Here is a 15717-nt window from a genome sequence, read left to right as displayed (position 1 = left end):
GTTTTTGTGCTACTAAAACTTCCCAGGTTTCTCAGAAATCACAATAGAAAATAACTAAGTTCACATGAAAAAAAATAAAAAATGAAACAAAAAGATCCAATATGCATATAAATAAAGAGTTTAATGAAAGACATTAGAAGATCCAGGCTGGAGAAAAGGCTCGATCAGTAAAGTGCTTGCAAAGAAGAACAAGGTCCAAAGGTCCCAGTTCTGTCCCAGGACACAGTAATCCCAGGGATGGAAAGGCAGAGGCAGGAAGATCCCCAAAGTCCCTTGGTATCTGTCCTGGCTAGTCTTTTGTTAACCTGAGCTAGAGTCATCTCAAAGGAGGGAACCTCAATTGATCCATAAGATACGGCTGTAGGTCATATTCTTAATTAGTGATTGATGAGGAAGGGCCCAGCCCATCCTGAATGGTGCCATCCCTGGGCTGGTGGTCCTAGTTCTCTAAGAAAGCAGGCTGAGCAAGCCATGAGGAGCAAGCCAGTAAGCAGCACCCCTCCATGGCCTCTGCATCAGCTCCTGCCTCCAGGTCCCCGCCCTGCTTGAGTTCCCGTCCTGGTTTCCTTCAGTGATATGTAAGTCAAATAAACCTTTTCCTCCCTGACTTTCTTGTTGGTCACAGTGTTTCATTGTAGTAATAGCAGCCCTAACTAAGACAAGTTGATACCAGGATTGTGGGGTGTTGCAGTGAGACTGAGCTGACCGTGATGTTTTGGGAGGATTGCAGAAGGACTTAAAATTTGGATGAAAAAACCATTGAGTGTTGACAGCTTAGTGGGCAGCTGGTGGAGCTTGGAAGATAAGGATGTTGAGAGCGGTGCTGACAACAGAGGCGTGGCTTGTCAAGTTTCAGAGGAAAGCAAAGACTCTGCTGGGCCATTTGTGTGAGGAATCTGTGGTGTCTGTACAGCTGGAGCTGAAGAATCAGCTGTGATTAACAAAAGACCAGCACCGTTGAAGAGGAAGCTTTGTGTGACTGAGACAATCAGTGCTGGTCAGCCTCAGCTGAGGAACTAGCAGTGCTTAGGAGCCCAGCATCATTAATTCAAAGCCTTCTGGAAAGTGTTTTCTCGGGGTCAACACACAGGCGCTGTGTTCCAGAGGTGGCCAAGGCTGTTGGCAACAGAACTTGGTAGTGTATGAGTCACCCAGGTGGTACTGGTTTTGAAGGCATGAAGGAGTGTGGAGATCAGCTGAGACTTGGCTCTGTGAGAAGCCAGGAGAGGCCACTGGTGAAGGTGCAGCCTCAGCAGCAGTTGAAGGCCCAGGATTAAAGGGACCATGCAGAGAGCCTTTGAGAGGCTATTGGGGAAATCCATCCCAGTTGCAGTAACATAAGAAGACCACCAAGAAGAGCAACAGCAATGGAATGGTGCCTTCTGGAGCTTAGAAGACAAGCTGTGTGTGCTGCAGGGGGTGGGGCTGGAGAAGTGACCCAAGCCCCTTGGAGGAGCCCAGAAGATCATCTGCAAATATTAAACAAGCCCACAAAAGAGAAACATGAACACATGGTACAAATGTGGGGCAAAGCAGCCATTGGTAAGTCAGTGTAAGAGGAAAAGCTTGAACAGTGTAAACTGTGTCCTGTCCTGGTATGGAATATGCTAGATTGTGTATTTCCCTTAACGAAGTCAGTTTCAGGGAGTCTGTTCTTAAGGCAATGTAGGTTTTCTCTACTGTGTTCCTTGCTCTCTTCTGAGTCTTGCTCACTAATTGAACTGTGAGCATCTGAATTATTCTGCAGTCTGTTTCAGGCAATCTAAAGTAGACTTTGCTTATAAAAATAAAAATAAAAATTAGTTACTCTTCAGAGTTCTTCCAACCACCCCCATTTCCCAGTTTCCAAGCCCCTTCCACATGTAACTGTTTGTTACAGTGGCACCTCCCTTCCAGGTGTTCTACCCACATAGCACAGTTTGCTGAGGCTGCTGTAGTGAACTGCCAATGGAGCGATTGAGAAAGTTACAGCTTCCACCTTCCTCAAGGCGGGAGTGTCTGTGTCTCTGGAAGGCTCTGCATCTCAGCACCTAGGTCACATTGAGACACTCTGCTGTGTAAGACAATAGTCACAGGATATAGAGATTAGGGTATGACCTGGAGAAGCGGGGCATTATTTAGCCTGACACATTTGGATGTTTTATACAATGGCCCACATTTTCATACTGGTTGTTAGTGTGGCTTTAAGAGCATGGCATAATGGAAATGGACCAAAGAATATCTTTCAAAATAACTGACAAGGGGTTCTCAGAGGTTGTAGGCCTGCATATTAATGTTACCTCATGTAACAAAACAAAGCATCCTGGTTGCCCTTAGGAGACAGGATGAAGTGTCTGTCAGCTTGCAGAGGGGATCATGCCTTCAAGGACATCTGAGCAAATGGGGAGGTGATATCTATCCTCTTGACACACTGAATGCTTTGGTGTACTTGTGGCTTCAGCACAAGACACTTAGTCTCTCCAGTCACGATATTAACTTAATTCTAATAATGATGGTATTTTAGTTTATAATATACATTTTGCTTCAGAATATGATGGGTAGCCAGGGTTCAGTGACATTTGGGGTTCCTCAGTATAAGTAAAATGTCCTGTAATTTTTACAAATACAGCCACTGAAGTCTACCCCGCATACATTATGCTGCCACACATGAAATGGCGATATTTTATGAGGCTGACCTGGCAAGATACTTAAGTGGTTAAAGGTGCTTACTGCCAAGCCTGATGACCTAAGTGCAGTCCCCCAGAAACCACATGGTAGGAGAGAAGTGAGTCTCATGGGCTGTCATGTGACCACCCCACCAGCGTGCACACACAAACACATCAAATAGGTGGATAGATAGATTGGTGGATGGATGGATAGGTAGACAGGTGACTCAGGTTCAGTTCTACCGAGATCAAGAATCCAGCATTTACTGACCGTGTTCACTGACTTTAACCCACTTTAGGGGCTGGAGTGCAGGCTCAGTGTTTGAAAGTGCTCACTATTCTTGCATATAGCCTGAGTTCAGTGCCCAGCATGCATGGCACACACTCAGCCATCTGTAAGTATTGCTCAGTAGGTCCTGACATGTTCTTCTGTCTTCCATGCACACAAGTGCATATGACACATAAAATAAAGAACTAACTGATACAGTACTATTTAGTAGGGCTGACATCTGATCATATCAGTAGCAGGATATATGCTGATCAATGGCTGCAAAGTTAGATAGTGTAAATGAATTTAATGGCTCTACTATACAACATGGAAATTATTTTAATATAATTGAAAGGTGCCTGAGTGAATGTTACATACTTTCACAAACTGTATCAACTCTGAGGTGATTTGTATGTGAATTAGCAAGTTGTGGCTAGTATACAATGTATATAGTCCCAAAACATTGCACTTGATAACACGTTCTATTTTATGTACCGATATTAGAAATTGCAAACTTTAGGGAAACAGCATTATATGTTAAAACACTACTTATTGCAGTCAGAAAAAAAAAAAAACATTAAAAACTTCAGTTTCCATGAGGATTTTGCTCAAGCCAACTAACTGGTCATACTCTCTTCTCAGTATGAAAAGCATTTGTGTCCTTAACATAGTAACAAAATAGCGGGCAGGAACAAGTGGGGAAAGTTTATTTTGGCTCATAGTTTCTGACATCTTCAGGGTACCAAAGCCAGAAAGGAGGCAAGAATGGATGCATCCAGGCTAGCAGAACTGTCAGGCATCAACTGTTTGCATCACGGCTGACCAGGTAGAAGAACGCCAGACTAAAGAGAGGTGTGTAAAAGTCTCACAGGACTTGCTTTGCCAGCCAGTCCCCTTCTAATGGCTCCACAGCCTTTAGAACAGACTCCATGCTGTGAGTAGAGTTCAGGATGGTGAGTGTTCATCCTAGGAAGATGGCAGGGTAGTGTAAGCATGGAAGGTTAGGAGCCAACAGTTGTCAACTTGGCAATACCTGAGGCAACAGGTCATGTTTCTGGAGCTGTTAGCTTACTGCTGCTTGCTTTCTTAAAGAAGATGGTTTGATAACACTATCTTAACTGGTGATTGCTGTGTGTCCCATCAGTCCAGCAGCCAATTACCTTGGATCTCAGGCTGAAAAAAGAAAAAAAGAGTGATTTTCAGTGTTTATCTGTAAGGATGTCAAGTCTATCCCTTTTTTCAGAATTGAATTTATGATAAAAGGAGGGAAACAGGCAAAATAGATGCTTTGGGGGAGTTTGAGGGAATTTAAAAGGTGATCTAAAATCTTTTACAATGGGTTCTGCTGAAATCATGCTAAAAGTTCAATAGTACTATTATTCAAGTAAATACCTTTCACAACTTGTCCAGACCAACAGATACAGCTGTGTTCAGTCAACATAAAACCAGATACACTGAACCAGATAGAAGAAAAAGCAGGCAACTGTTCCGTACTTACTGGCACAGGAGATGAATTTCTGAACAGAACACCAATCGCACAGGCACTAGGATAAATGGGACCTCATTTATCTGTATTACAGATAAATTACAAAATAAATTACAGAAACCTTCTGTAATTCAAAGGACACTATCAATTAAAGTAGCACCCTACAGAATGCAAAAAGATTTTTACCAACTCCACATCTGATGGAGGACTAATATCCAAAATATGTAAAGAACTCAAGAAACTAGATAACAAAAAAGCAAATAATCCAATTAAAAATGGAGCAGGGGCTACAGGTTAGTCAAAAGATGGATGTAGGCACTAAACCTCTTCGCAAAGGAACTTATTCTGGTCCCAGTTCACAATGTGACCAACTGCTTGAGCTCCAGCTACCAACTAGGTCTTCCTATATATATCAACTATATCCTTGAATTGTGGAATACAGAATGAACTCTCTCCTTGCTTTGTCAAAACATTTTTTCATAGTAAACAAGAAAAGGAACTAATACGGAAAATCGGTACTGGGAGTTGGGCTGTTTTTACAATACCATGACCATGTGATTCTTAATTCTTTGGAAGTGAGTTGCAGAAGAAATGTGGAAGATTGGAGAACTTCAGGCAACAAAGTCCTTAAGTGCTGTAATCAGGACTTGATGTAGGATGCTTGAATGACAGGAATGCTGATGGGTTATCCCCTAGCTATCTGCTCCCTAGGTTGTGTCAGAAAATCTTGAATGGATCATAAAAGCAGCAGTGGGAGCATAATCTTTTAAAACATGTTCTGGACATTTCTGGATTTATAAAGACTTCATAATACCATTATAAATTATACAATGAACAGAAAAGGTTAAACTATTACATGTAAAACTGATTATTATGAAACTGGAACTATTGAGGCTAAATACTAAATCACAGTGAGGATGTGAAGGGGAATAATACTCTTAATGAGTAACAAATTAATTTCAGTTTAATCTGTACCAAAAATGATAAAGTAGCTTTAAGTTGAGTACCCTTTTTCGAATAAACAGTTTGGTACAGCAATTAAAACAAGGCTGAGACTTATATTCAAAGATACCTGTGTTGAAAATGTACGTTTGGAAATACTTCACTCAACTTCCAAAAACACAGATCTCCTTACTTTCAGAAAACAAGGTGTTTTTATTTGTTTATCTATTTATTAAAATTTTAACAAAGAAGAGACTTCATTCAGATGCTAGCACCAGATACCCACGGTGTGAAGACTGTGCCTGAGAGTGCTCTCAAGATGCAGTCCCAACTTACATTAGTCATGTGTTCATAAAGGTTCTCAGGCTGTGTCCATCCTGGCTTTGTGCACCTAGAGGCAGGAACACTGGCAGACTTCCTGCCTGCATGTCCTCAGACACCTCCATCTAGGTGCTGTCAAGGGCAAGCAAGCTTGTTCACAGGAGGGACCACACACTGTCTGTATCCTCCATGAACAAGACCAGGCAATCATAGAACAACGCCTAGCATTCTGAGACCTCCTCTGTCCTTGGACAAGTAGGACTTACAGGCTAGACACACTTTTTCTTTGATAGTTCTCTTAAGCACAGCAACTTTAAACATAATGTGCACCATCACTTCCATCCCCCACTTAAGTTGTATCCTGAGTCAAGTTCTTCACCCTGTGGTGCATATCTGTGAAAGGAACAGGCCAGCTTTACAGGTTTCTTTATGAATTCTATAACCCATAGTAATTAAACTAAGTTCTCCCGGTAGTTTTTCAGAAAGCAGAAGGACGGGGACAAAAGGAGAAGTGGGTGAATGGGGACAAGACCCACCCTGCTGCAGAAGAATGTCCAGGCCTGCAGTATGAGATAGGGTGCCTAGCAAACGGTACAGATGGCCACAGCTCCCCCATCCAGGACATTCTGGGTGTAACTTGAAGATCAGATATCCACCAGATGTTGGGGGCAGGCCTGACTGGACGTGGGTGCCTAAAATGAACCAATGATATTAAAAGTCAACTACCCCATAACTCCAATCACCCAATCCTGTACTGCCAAGCTTGCAACCCCCACGCCTCCCTTGCTTTTTCCTTTAAAAACCCCATGCCTTTGTCTCTCGGGGCTGTTCCCTGATGACTTGCAAAGCAGCCCCATCACTCACTGGCCTGAATAAACCTCTTCTGTTTGTGGCAATCCATCTCCAAGCTACCTTCATCTGTCTCTCTGGTAATTGGGCTCTTGGGGGTCCTAACACCTGTTCACACTGGGATTTAATAAACATCAGTATACTGGCACCCAGACTGAAATTTCTGTATCTAGTTAAGACATTTATGATGCACAAGCCAGCGATGATCAGCAGAAACAGAAGTGTCTGGTGTTCTGCAATAGCTGAAGACAGAGTTATCACCCGGAAAAACAAGGAAATGAGAATGGCAACCATGGGTTTGCCCTGTTCTGGGTCATTTTTCTGTCTGCAGTGTACGGGGTTTGTTTGCTTGTTTTTGTTTTTGTTTTCCTGAGAGTACAGGAATCTCTAATGATTGCTGAGTGGTTTGCATAGAACAACGTTTTCTCTTACAGCCACACAATCACATCCTTGTTCTGCACAGAGTATGGTGAGTGCTCTATCATGTTGCAAAACTGCTTCAGCTAATGGATCAACCTGCTGATGGATCTTGATCCAGTTGGGTTTTACAGGTACCTTTTATTTTTTTCAAACAAGGGAGCCTGGAGGTCAGTATGAGCCAGCCTGGTTTGTTGGGTAGGCAGTCTAAGTAGCCATTTGTCTTCCTTACCAGAGAGTTTCCTTTGGACTGAACCTTTTCAGTCTTTTGTTGAGGATAAGGAGTGGCATAGATGATTTTGTAAATGGGCCTCAACTGAAGTTAGTATGCCATTGTAGGGGCCCAGGAAGCCTGGAATGTTAATCAAAGCCTGGGAGGGGATTCATTCAGGAAATGGGGCACTCATCAGAAGCATGTGATTTCCTGATCAAGGTAAAAGACAATCATGGCAGCTGGACTGGAGCACATCACCTAGCAAGCCCAGGCTCTCCACTTTTGTAGGACTGCCTGGGGCTTGGGTGCTGTAGATCACTTTTGGTGTGGTTTGTTGTCTGATTCTGGTTCCTGGGTGGTGACTGTCAGGTGAGTGGAAATCTGCCTAGACATATTCAGACTAGGGACAGAAGCTAAAATTAAGGAACTTAAAGGAAACTCTTACATTTGGAGCCCCCCCCCACACACACCTATTCCATCAGGAACAGGCAAAAGTTGGGGAATCTTGGTCTGTTGGTTGGAGTTCAATTGACCTGTGACAGGTAGATAGATCCAAGTTGCAAACTCTGTGAGGCTCACATGAATTCTTTTAAGTTACAAAACATGAAATTCTGGAGCCTTCTACTTTTAAGTCATAATAAAAGCTTGGGGATTTAAAAAAAATTATCTGGGGTTAAAAACATCAACATACTTTTCTTTGTCCAGAGGTCTGGACAGAGGTGGTTTTAACATGATGAGAAGTAATTTTAGGTATCAGAACTCCATTGATTACTATGTTAAAACTTTGAATTTTTGAAGTCTTGATATCACATATTTTTTTGTTTTGGTTGTTCTGTTTGGTTTTTCAAGGCAGCCCTGGCTGCGATATTGAGCTTCTCCCAGGATGAGGACAGGTCTTGGCTAAAGTGCCCTGTCTTCACGTCAGAAGTTTGGAACGAGAGCAATCTCAGCATGCAGATGTATGAACAGGTTCAGGCTTACACATTTGGATCTTGTCTCTGACATCTGCTTTCCAGTTCTCTCGGACAACCTCACTATACCATGCAAGGAACAGCAGGCACAGGATCTTGCAAAGTATGTTCAAAAAACTCCAAACTTTATTAAATAAAAACTTTATTGAATAACAACACAAATGTAAGATTTACTGCTAATAAAAAATTAAAGTTTCCTGTATAAAAATAGATTATCATGTAGTTGGCAATATTCACACTAAATATATTAAGTCTATACCAATAGTGGGGCTAAGGTGACAGAATATAAATATTAACATGACATATTAAATTTCAGCTTAATATAAACAAAGAAAACATCTTCAAAAATAGCTTAAGAATATATATATTTATATATAATATATAAAATATATTTTTATTTATATATAAATATTTGTTTATTTACATATATATATATAAATAATTATTTATTTATTTTTTTGGAATAAACAGTTTAGTACAGCCCTCAGCAGGGTGAGGCTTCAAGGAGTCCCGGGTTTACAATGCACATCTAGCATTAGTTACTCCTCTCCCGAGAATAAAATAGATGTCTTTACTTCCAGGCTGGGAAATATCTTGAGATGTCTCCAGCGCGTTTCTCACTTCTCCTGGATTGCTCGGATCCCGTGAACAGCAGCACACTGCGACGCTTCTGTAGTAGCACACAGTACCGGAAGGCAACCGGAGATTCACTCGGAGACAGGCAACTGGTGGCCTTCCTTTCAGAAATAACTAATGCAAACAAGCAGTCGAGAACGAAAGGCCGAAAATCGCCAGAAGCCGTCCACTGCCAGTTAGCTAAAACTTGTGAACAAAAACAGCAAAATTCAATCCAGCGTCGACCTCAGTCACAGATAAATCTTGACAGCTGCGTGCTTGTGAGCATGCGCTGTGCAGTCCGGATAGTTTCTAACTTTCGGTGGGCACACGTGTCTTCTGTTGTTGTTGTTGTTTCTGTCCCGACAGGGTTTCTCTGTGCAGCCGCGGCTGTCCTGGCCACAGTCTTTACACTCAGAACTTGTTCAAGGCTCTTCCACACCCAGTACCTGCAGTCCTTAGCCTCACCTGGGAAAGAGCTCGGAGCAGCTGCCTCGCAGGGGCCGCCAGGGGGCGCTGCTACAGTAAGCGCTTGTGCAGGATCTCCCACACCATCTTCTTCCTGAAAAGAGGCATGTGCTGCTGGGAGAAGGTGATGGGCTGGCCCCTGGAAATGTAATCTGCATATTTACAGGCAAACACGCCGCAGTCGCCCCCGTTCAGCTGCTGAGGAATCTCCTCTGCCGACATGCTGTGTTGCTTCCACTCCACAGGGCTCAGGTCGCTGTTCCTTCTCGCTTTGCTCTCCTCCCGCAGATAGCAGAAAAGCAGCTCAAGGATGTCGGGTCTCTTCTGTCCCGTGGAGTCCATGTAGACAATACTCTTCTTTCTTAAGTCTGTGACCGCCAGGCTCCAGTGCATGCCCAGGTGAACTGGGACCAGGAGAAGTTCCTTGGCAAAGATGTTTACTGCCCGGGTCCATCTTCTGACTGACCTGTAGCCACCAGACTTTAACTTGGTGTAAAAGAAGGTATTAAATACGTGAAGTGCCCGGTAGCCTTGACTTTGATTTCTTTCCATGAGAAGATTCATGTAAAAACTGATGACTTTGTCGTTGAGCCACTGGGTGTTCCTTAGGGTCCACAGGTCTCCTCGAGTCATTTGCAGTTTGAAGGCACAGCTCAAGATCTCATCTTTTGACCCAGGGCCTAGCGCACTGCTGATTTCTTTCTCCATGTCCACTGTGACAGCAGGACCACGGTCCAGCCCTCTGCCCTTCTCTTGGTCTTCAAGAGCCTTTTTCTTGACCTCAGGTGTTGACACTTTGCTGCTGGGCATGCCATTGCTGACACTGTCTGTGCAGATTTGAGGTGTTTCCGATTCATGATTCTGCCCTTCAGCAAAACCTTTGAGAGTCTTGGAGGTGTCCATGGTGCTTGTGTGAGTGCTGTGAGGGCCAGAGCTCACGGGGACGTCAGGTTGGAGGAGTTCCAACAGCCCTGGGCACTTTTCATTGTGGTGTTTCTCAACTTCTTCCTCCCTGTTGCTGTGGGGGGGCTTGAGACCCTGGCCTCCACCCACAGACTCCTCAGTCACAGCCTCTTCTGGGGGGCCTTTGGCACACTCTGGGGCCATTAGCTGTAACGGACCCTTTTCCTGGGGTGACCATATTCGGCTCTCGTCAGGCTCTTCATCCCCAAGCTCTGTTTCATGCTGTTCCTGTTGCAGCTTCTTCCACGACTGGACTGGCTCTTCTGAGCACACATCATCCTCTTCCTCTTCTTGGTGTTTCCTCTTCTGGCCTTTCTCTGGCTGTTCAGGGTTTATCGTTTTACCCTGCTTGCAAGGCTGCCTTATAGAGGGACTACTTGTATTGTCTTTGCTCAGCTGTTGGCTGCCGGCCATGACACAGCTTTCCGATGTCCAAGTCAAAGTGCAGGTCAGCTGGGCGTTCTGTGGGAGTTCTTGGGTTGTCCTCTTGATGGCTGAAGGCACCTTAGTCTACTGGGAGATGTCTTATCCACACAAGATAAGGTGGTTCACGGTCAGAAACCGCAGGGGAAGAACACAGGTTTCCTTTGGCGCTGGGGTCAGTTAGGCCACCAAGACAGAAGGAGGTCGCAGTGTCAAAGGACACTTCTCACATAGCTGATCTTCTCTAATCTTGTCTTTCGGGTGGCATATCCTCAGTCCCCCTATAGAAAGGTCTGTGGAGTTCCCACTCTGCGTTTTGTTTTTCCCTACTGAGGGAGAAGGATCGCTCTAGGGCACAAGGAGCCTCTATAGAACCTGAAATTGTGGAAATCACAATGATTGTCAGAGTCTTTCAGCCAAAGACAGCAGTCAACACAAGTTAGAAGCAAGACTACTGTGTGCCTCCCTCCACTGTCACCAAGGATCTGGAAGGCCAGTTTCCACAAAAAACTGTGGTTTATGATGTGGTTTTGTGCACCAGGGCAACATTCATTGGTGAATGGAGGCCCTGCCCACCAATCGCCCAGGTCTAGGGTCTTAAAGCTTGTTTTCATTCCTGGAATTCCTGTTGGAACTCCTGCTGGCTGAAGCAAACCCAAGATCAGTAAGAACTCAGAGGAGCAGAAGTTCAGCACATATCATGAATAAATAAATGTAAAAACCCCCAAGTGCTGGGATTAAAAGCGGCAGCACCACTGCTTGGCTGGACAGATCTTTTCAGGATGACTCAGCAGAGATGGCTCCGTGGTGAAGAGTGATGCTTTTCTAGAAGACCACACATTGATTTCCAACCCTGTCTTTGCAGCTTACAATCACCTGTAACTCCAGTGCCAGGGGAGCTGACACTCTCTTCTGGCTTTAAGCAGGAAACGCACACACACACACACACACACACATACACACACTGCTCTTAAATATGTGAGAGTAAAACACTCATACACATTAAAAATAAATCTTAAAAAAATAAAAGCTAGGATTTGTACTAAGCCTATTTCTCTTTTTCCCCCCAGAAAAACAGTGTACCGGAGAACTAAGTAAAAATCATTGCTAAAATGTACAAAACAAAATTAGAAAAAAATGTAATAAATGAAAAGATAGTTATCCTTTCTAAAAGCTTTTAGAAATAGTTTGAGAAGCTTCTATGTCCTTAAACCTTGAAAGACAGAGACCAAACCATGTGTTTAAACCTGCTTGTAGCTGCTTTTCTCACACCCAAAAATCTAGACACATAACCATATCTCCATAAAACTCATATAACATGTGATTGATCAGTGGCGAAGCTTTGTAGATTATATATGATTTGATCGTTGCCAAACAGAACGGAGGACCAAGGAGATGGCTCAGCCCGGTTAGCTGCTCCCTGGCAACTCTGACCAGTTCAGGGCAATTCCTGAGTCACTCAAAATAAAAGACAGAACCCAGTCACCCGAATTATTCTCCGACCTCCACGTGTGCTGCGGCAAGCCAACAGTTGCCGCACCCCCAATGCAAATAAATAATGAACTGCAATAAACCCTGCCAGGTGAGCAAAGAGAGTGGCATTTTATCCTAGTGGATCACGGTGGAATGGCCATGCCTCTCACCCTGCAAATTCAGGCAACGGCCACAAGAGGGCAGAGAGAAACCACAGAGAAGAGCACGCCTCTCAGCTCTTTCCTGCCTTCCTCTCTGACCCAAAGGAGCTTCTCAGAGCAGAGAACTGCAGGGGCAGAACCAAAGCATCTGGACAACTGGGCTCCCCTTGATTACAAGGCTGGCAGGTTTAGTCAGGGATCTCGAGAGTAACAGAACACACACACACACACACACACACACACACACACACGATAGATAGATAGATAGATAGATAGATAGATAGATAGATAGATAGATAGACAGACAGACAGAAAGACAGATCGATGAGTTTAGATAGATGACTTACAGGCTGAAGTCCATCTAGTCCAGAGATGGCTGCCTATGAATGGAAGGTCCAAAAGTCCAGTAGATTTTCAGTCCATGAGTGTGGATGTCTCAGCTGATCTTCAGTAAAGGCTAGAATTCTACACAAGTAGACCGCAAGGACAGTGAAGGAATGGACTTCTTCTCAGTGAGGCAGTAACAGGCAAATAGCAAAAGCTCCCTAGTTCCAGCGCCTTTTATAGAGGCTTCTAGCGGAAGGTGTTGCCTGGATTAGAGGCTCGGCTTCCCTCTTCAAAGATGCGGATTAAAATTAAGCAAGGAATCCCTCACAGGTGTGCCTTTTCATTTTGGGGTTTTACATAATACCAGATAACTGGAATCCAGTTGACAGTCAAGAATGGCCGTCTCAGCTGCCTTTCCAAGCCCCACTTCATGTTCTGGACACAGTTTGACATTTTTGACATTTAACCTTGTGTTCTTTTTTCTGTAGATTCTGGTGTGTGTTTGTCTGTGTTCACTTGTGTACGTGTGTGCATATGTGTGTGTGTGCCTGTGTGCAGGCTCTCTCAAAGAAGTCAGCATGTGTGGGTTGAGTTGTGGGGCAACAGAGGTGGGTTAGAGTGGAGTGGAGCTCAGTTGGTGGAACGCATGGTCCAGCCAATAAGAACCCTGGGTTTGCTTCCCAGACCACACACAACTGCATGTGATGGGGCACGCCTCTTCTCCTAGCGCTCTGGAAGCAGAGGCAGGAGAACCACAAGTTCAAGGTCATCTTAAGCAGTATAGGGCTTTCACAGTCTGCCTTGGATACAAAGAGCCCCGAATGATAAAATATAGGATATAGGAAGGGAGGTTGTAGATCAGCAATTACTGAGCATATGCCGTGCATAAGCAAAGGCCACGGTTTAATCCCTACCACCTTCAAGATCCCCGAAGTTTGTTCACTCTACGAAGCTGGCTGTCTAAGCTGGTCCTCAGTATATGTTGAAATCCCAAAGAAGTAGGCTACAATGCCAGTGAAGAAATGCCTCAGCAGCAAGATGATGAACTTTCCAGACAGAGGGAGAGTGAGCAGACAAAAGACAAAGACTCCCTGCTTTCAGGATCTTTTATGCAGGCTTCCACTGGAAGGTGTGGCCCAAATTTAGGGTGGGTCTTCTCACCCCAAAGCATCCCTCTCAAATGACCCAGTCCAGGAAAATCCCGTCTGAAGGGGGCCAGCTTCATGGAGGGCAAACCGATTAGATGCCCAGTGCAGAACAGCCTCCTGGAAGCTCCTCACACCAGCAACGTTTTATGGACTTAGCAGGTTATATTTGGGATTATGCATACTGATATACATATTTGCAATGCCATAACAATTAATGAAAGGAGAGGAGGCCATGGATCTGAAGCCGAGTGGGAGGGGAAATGCCAGGGTGTGGAGGGAGGAAAGGGAAGGGAGAAATGTAATTATAGTATAATTTCAAAAATCTTTTTAGAAAGTTAAAAAAAAGAAAAAGAAAAAGAAGGTTCTAAACTAAAAAAAAAAAAAATTAAAAAAAAAAAGGAAAGAAAATTCCTGACAGATGTGCCCAGGTGCTTGAGTTTTAGTTGATTCCAGATGTGATCAAGTTGACAACCCAAGATTACTCATCATACATGACATGCACACAATGGAAGAATTTTCATATGAAGAAAAATTATGGCTGAACATGGATAAGGTATGTCAAGTGAAATAAACCTGATAAATGTTGTATTATCTCACCTCTGTGAGATAATATAATCAGAAAATCTCTGGTTCATGGAAGAGAAGAATACAAGGATGTTTTCCCAAGTCTGGGATGCGAGTAAAAGGAGGGGAAGACAGACCTCCGACACAGGTTATCAGAAGTACTCATCTTGCGTGCCTGAACCTGCTTGCCAGTGGCAAGGTGTTACAGGTCCACAGGAAAGAGCAGACAGCAGGAAGCAAGAGTCAATCCGGGCTCAGGAAGATGTGTGCTGGGATTACATCCTCGTTATGTCTGATTTACAGAATCTTTAGCCTCCAGATTCCATTTATGAATATTAGGGCAATATTGGTGTCATCTTGTGGGGTTCTTGTTAGAATGTGTGCAAAATGCTCACTTTAGCGAGTAATCCCCAAACGTGGAAATGTTAAGCCACCAACACTCAACATGTCATATGGATTGCTGAGTGAACACAGTGGTAGTTAATGTTGTCAACTTGTGGGGGTCCAGAGGCATCCGGAGACAAACCTGTAGGCATGACTGTGAGGGATTACCTACCTGGGAAAACCCACCTTAACCTTGTGTGGGGCTCTATTCCATAGGCTGCGCTCCTGGACTGAATAAAAAGCTAAGCAAAACTGACTATGAGCATTTAATTCTCTCAAGATCGAACAAAATACCCCAGGTTTCCCCTGAAATCCATTCCCCAGGATGGACTGGAATGCAGAATAAAACCCGTTATTACTTGTGCTGTTTCTCATGGGATACCTTAACACAACTTCCAGGTAAATTTGAATTACAGAGACCCTGGTGAAATCAAGCGTGGGTAAGGCATTGTCTCTCATTTTTAAAATGTTTCCTGTTAAAGTTTGTTGAAGCTCAGTGTGGTGGTCGAGGAGAGGAGGCACCATGAGTTTGAGGGCAGCTGAGCCACACAGCATCTCTCTCAACAGGAACAGCAAGAGGCTGAGGCTGTAGGCTGATGCTTCCTGTGGCACCTATGCTGTTCTCAACCCACGGGAGAAAGCACCCCTCCTTTCTTAGCCTCTAGATGCTTCAACTATAGGCCCAAGGTGGTTTGGGTTTGTCCCCATAGGCTCTGCTGTTTGAGTGTTAGGCCTCTTTCTGTTTGTTTGTCTCTCCGTTGCTGTCTCAGTATGGAAGCCCTCACTGCCGCTCCACCCCCATAACTGACTGCCACCCTGTGTGACACTGTGGTGGTCATGGACTCACCCTCCGAACCTGTGAGCAAGCCCCCGGGGAAAGGCTTTCTTTTGTAAGCTGCCTTGGTCATGGTGTCTCTTTACAGCAACAGAAGAGTGACTAAGACAAGGCCTAAGCCAGAGGCCTTTCTGTTAAGCAATTCTAAATAATCATCTCAATAAGAGGTTATTCCATTCCAGGGATCTAAGAACTAACACATTTTAAAGATGAGGAAACTGAGGCCTAGGTAGGTAGTGATTT

The 15717-nt window shown here is 44.1% G+C and overlaps 1 protein-coding gene across 1 annotated transcript in view; it reads left to right on the top strand.

Annotated features, from left to right (window-relative positions):
* The first annotated feature begins 1218 nt into the window (after positions 1 to 1218).
* LOC132648703 (ribitol-5-phosphate xylosyltransferase 1-like) overlaps positions 1219 to 15717 on the top strand; it is a 54730-nt gene continuing 40231 nt past the window's right edge. The window contains exon 1 of the mRNA XM_060370910.1: positions 1219 to 1542. Within this exon, the coding sequence (XP_060226893.1) occupies positions 1368 to 1542 (175 nt within the window). The 5' untranslated portion in view covers positions 1219 to 1367. The remainder of the gene's footprint in view (positions 1543 to 15717) is intronic.

The sequence above is a fragment of the Meriones unguiculatus genome, chromosome 17, assembly GCF_030254825.1.
Source record: "Meriones unguiculatus strain TT.TT164.6M chromosome 17, Bangor_MerUng_6.1, whole genome shotgun sequence".
Taxonomy (NCBI): domain Eukaryota; kingdom Metazoa; phylum Chordata; class Mammalia; order Rodentia; family Muridae; genus Meriones; species Meriones unguiculatus.
The sequence above is the reverse complement of the archived record's forward strand: the minus strand, read 5'-3'. Positions and strand labels throughout refer to the sequence as shown.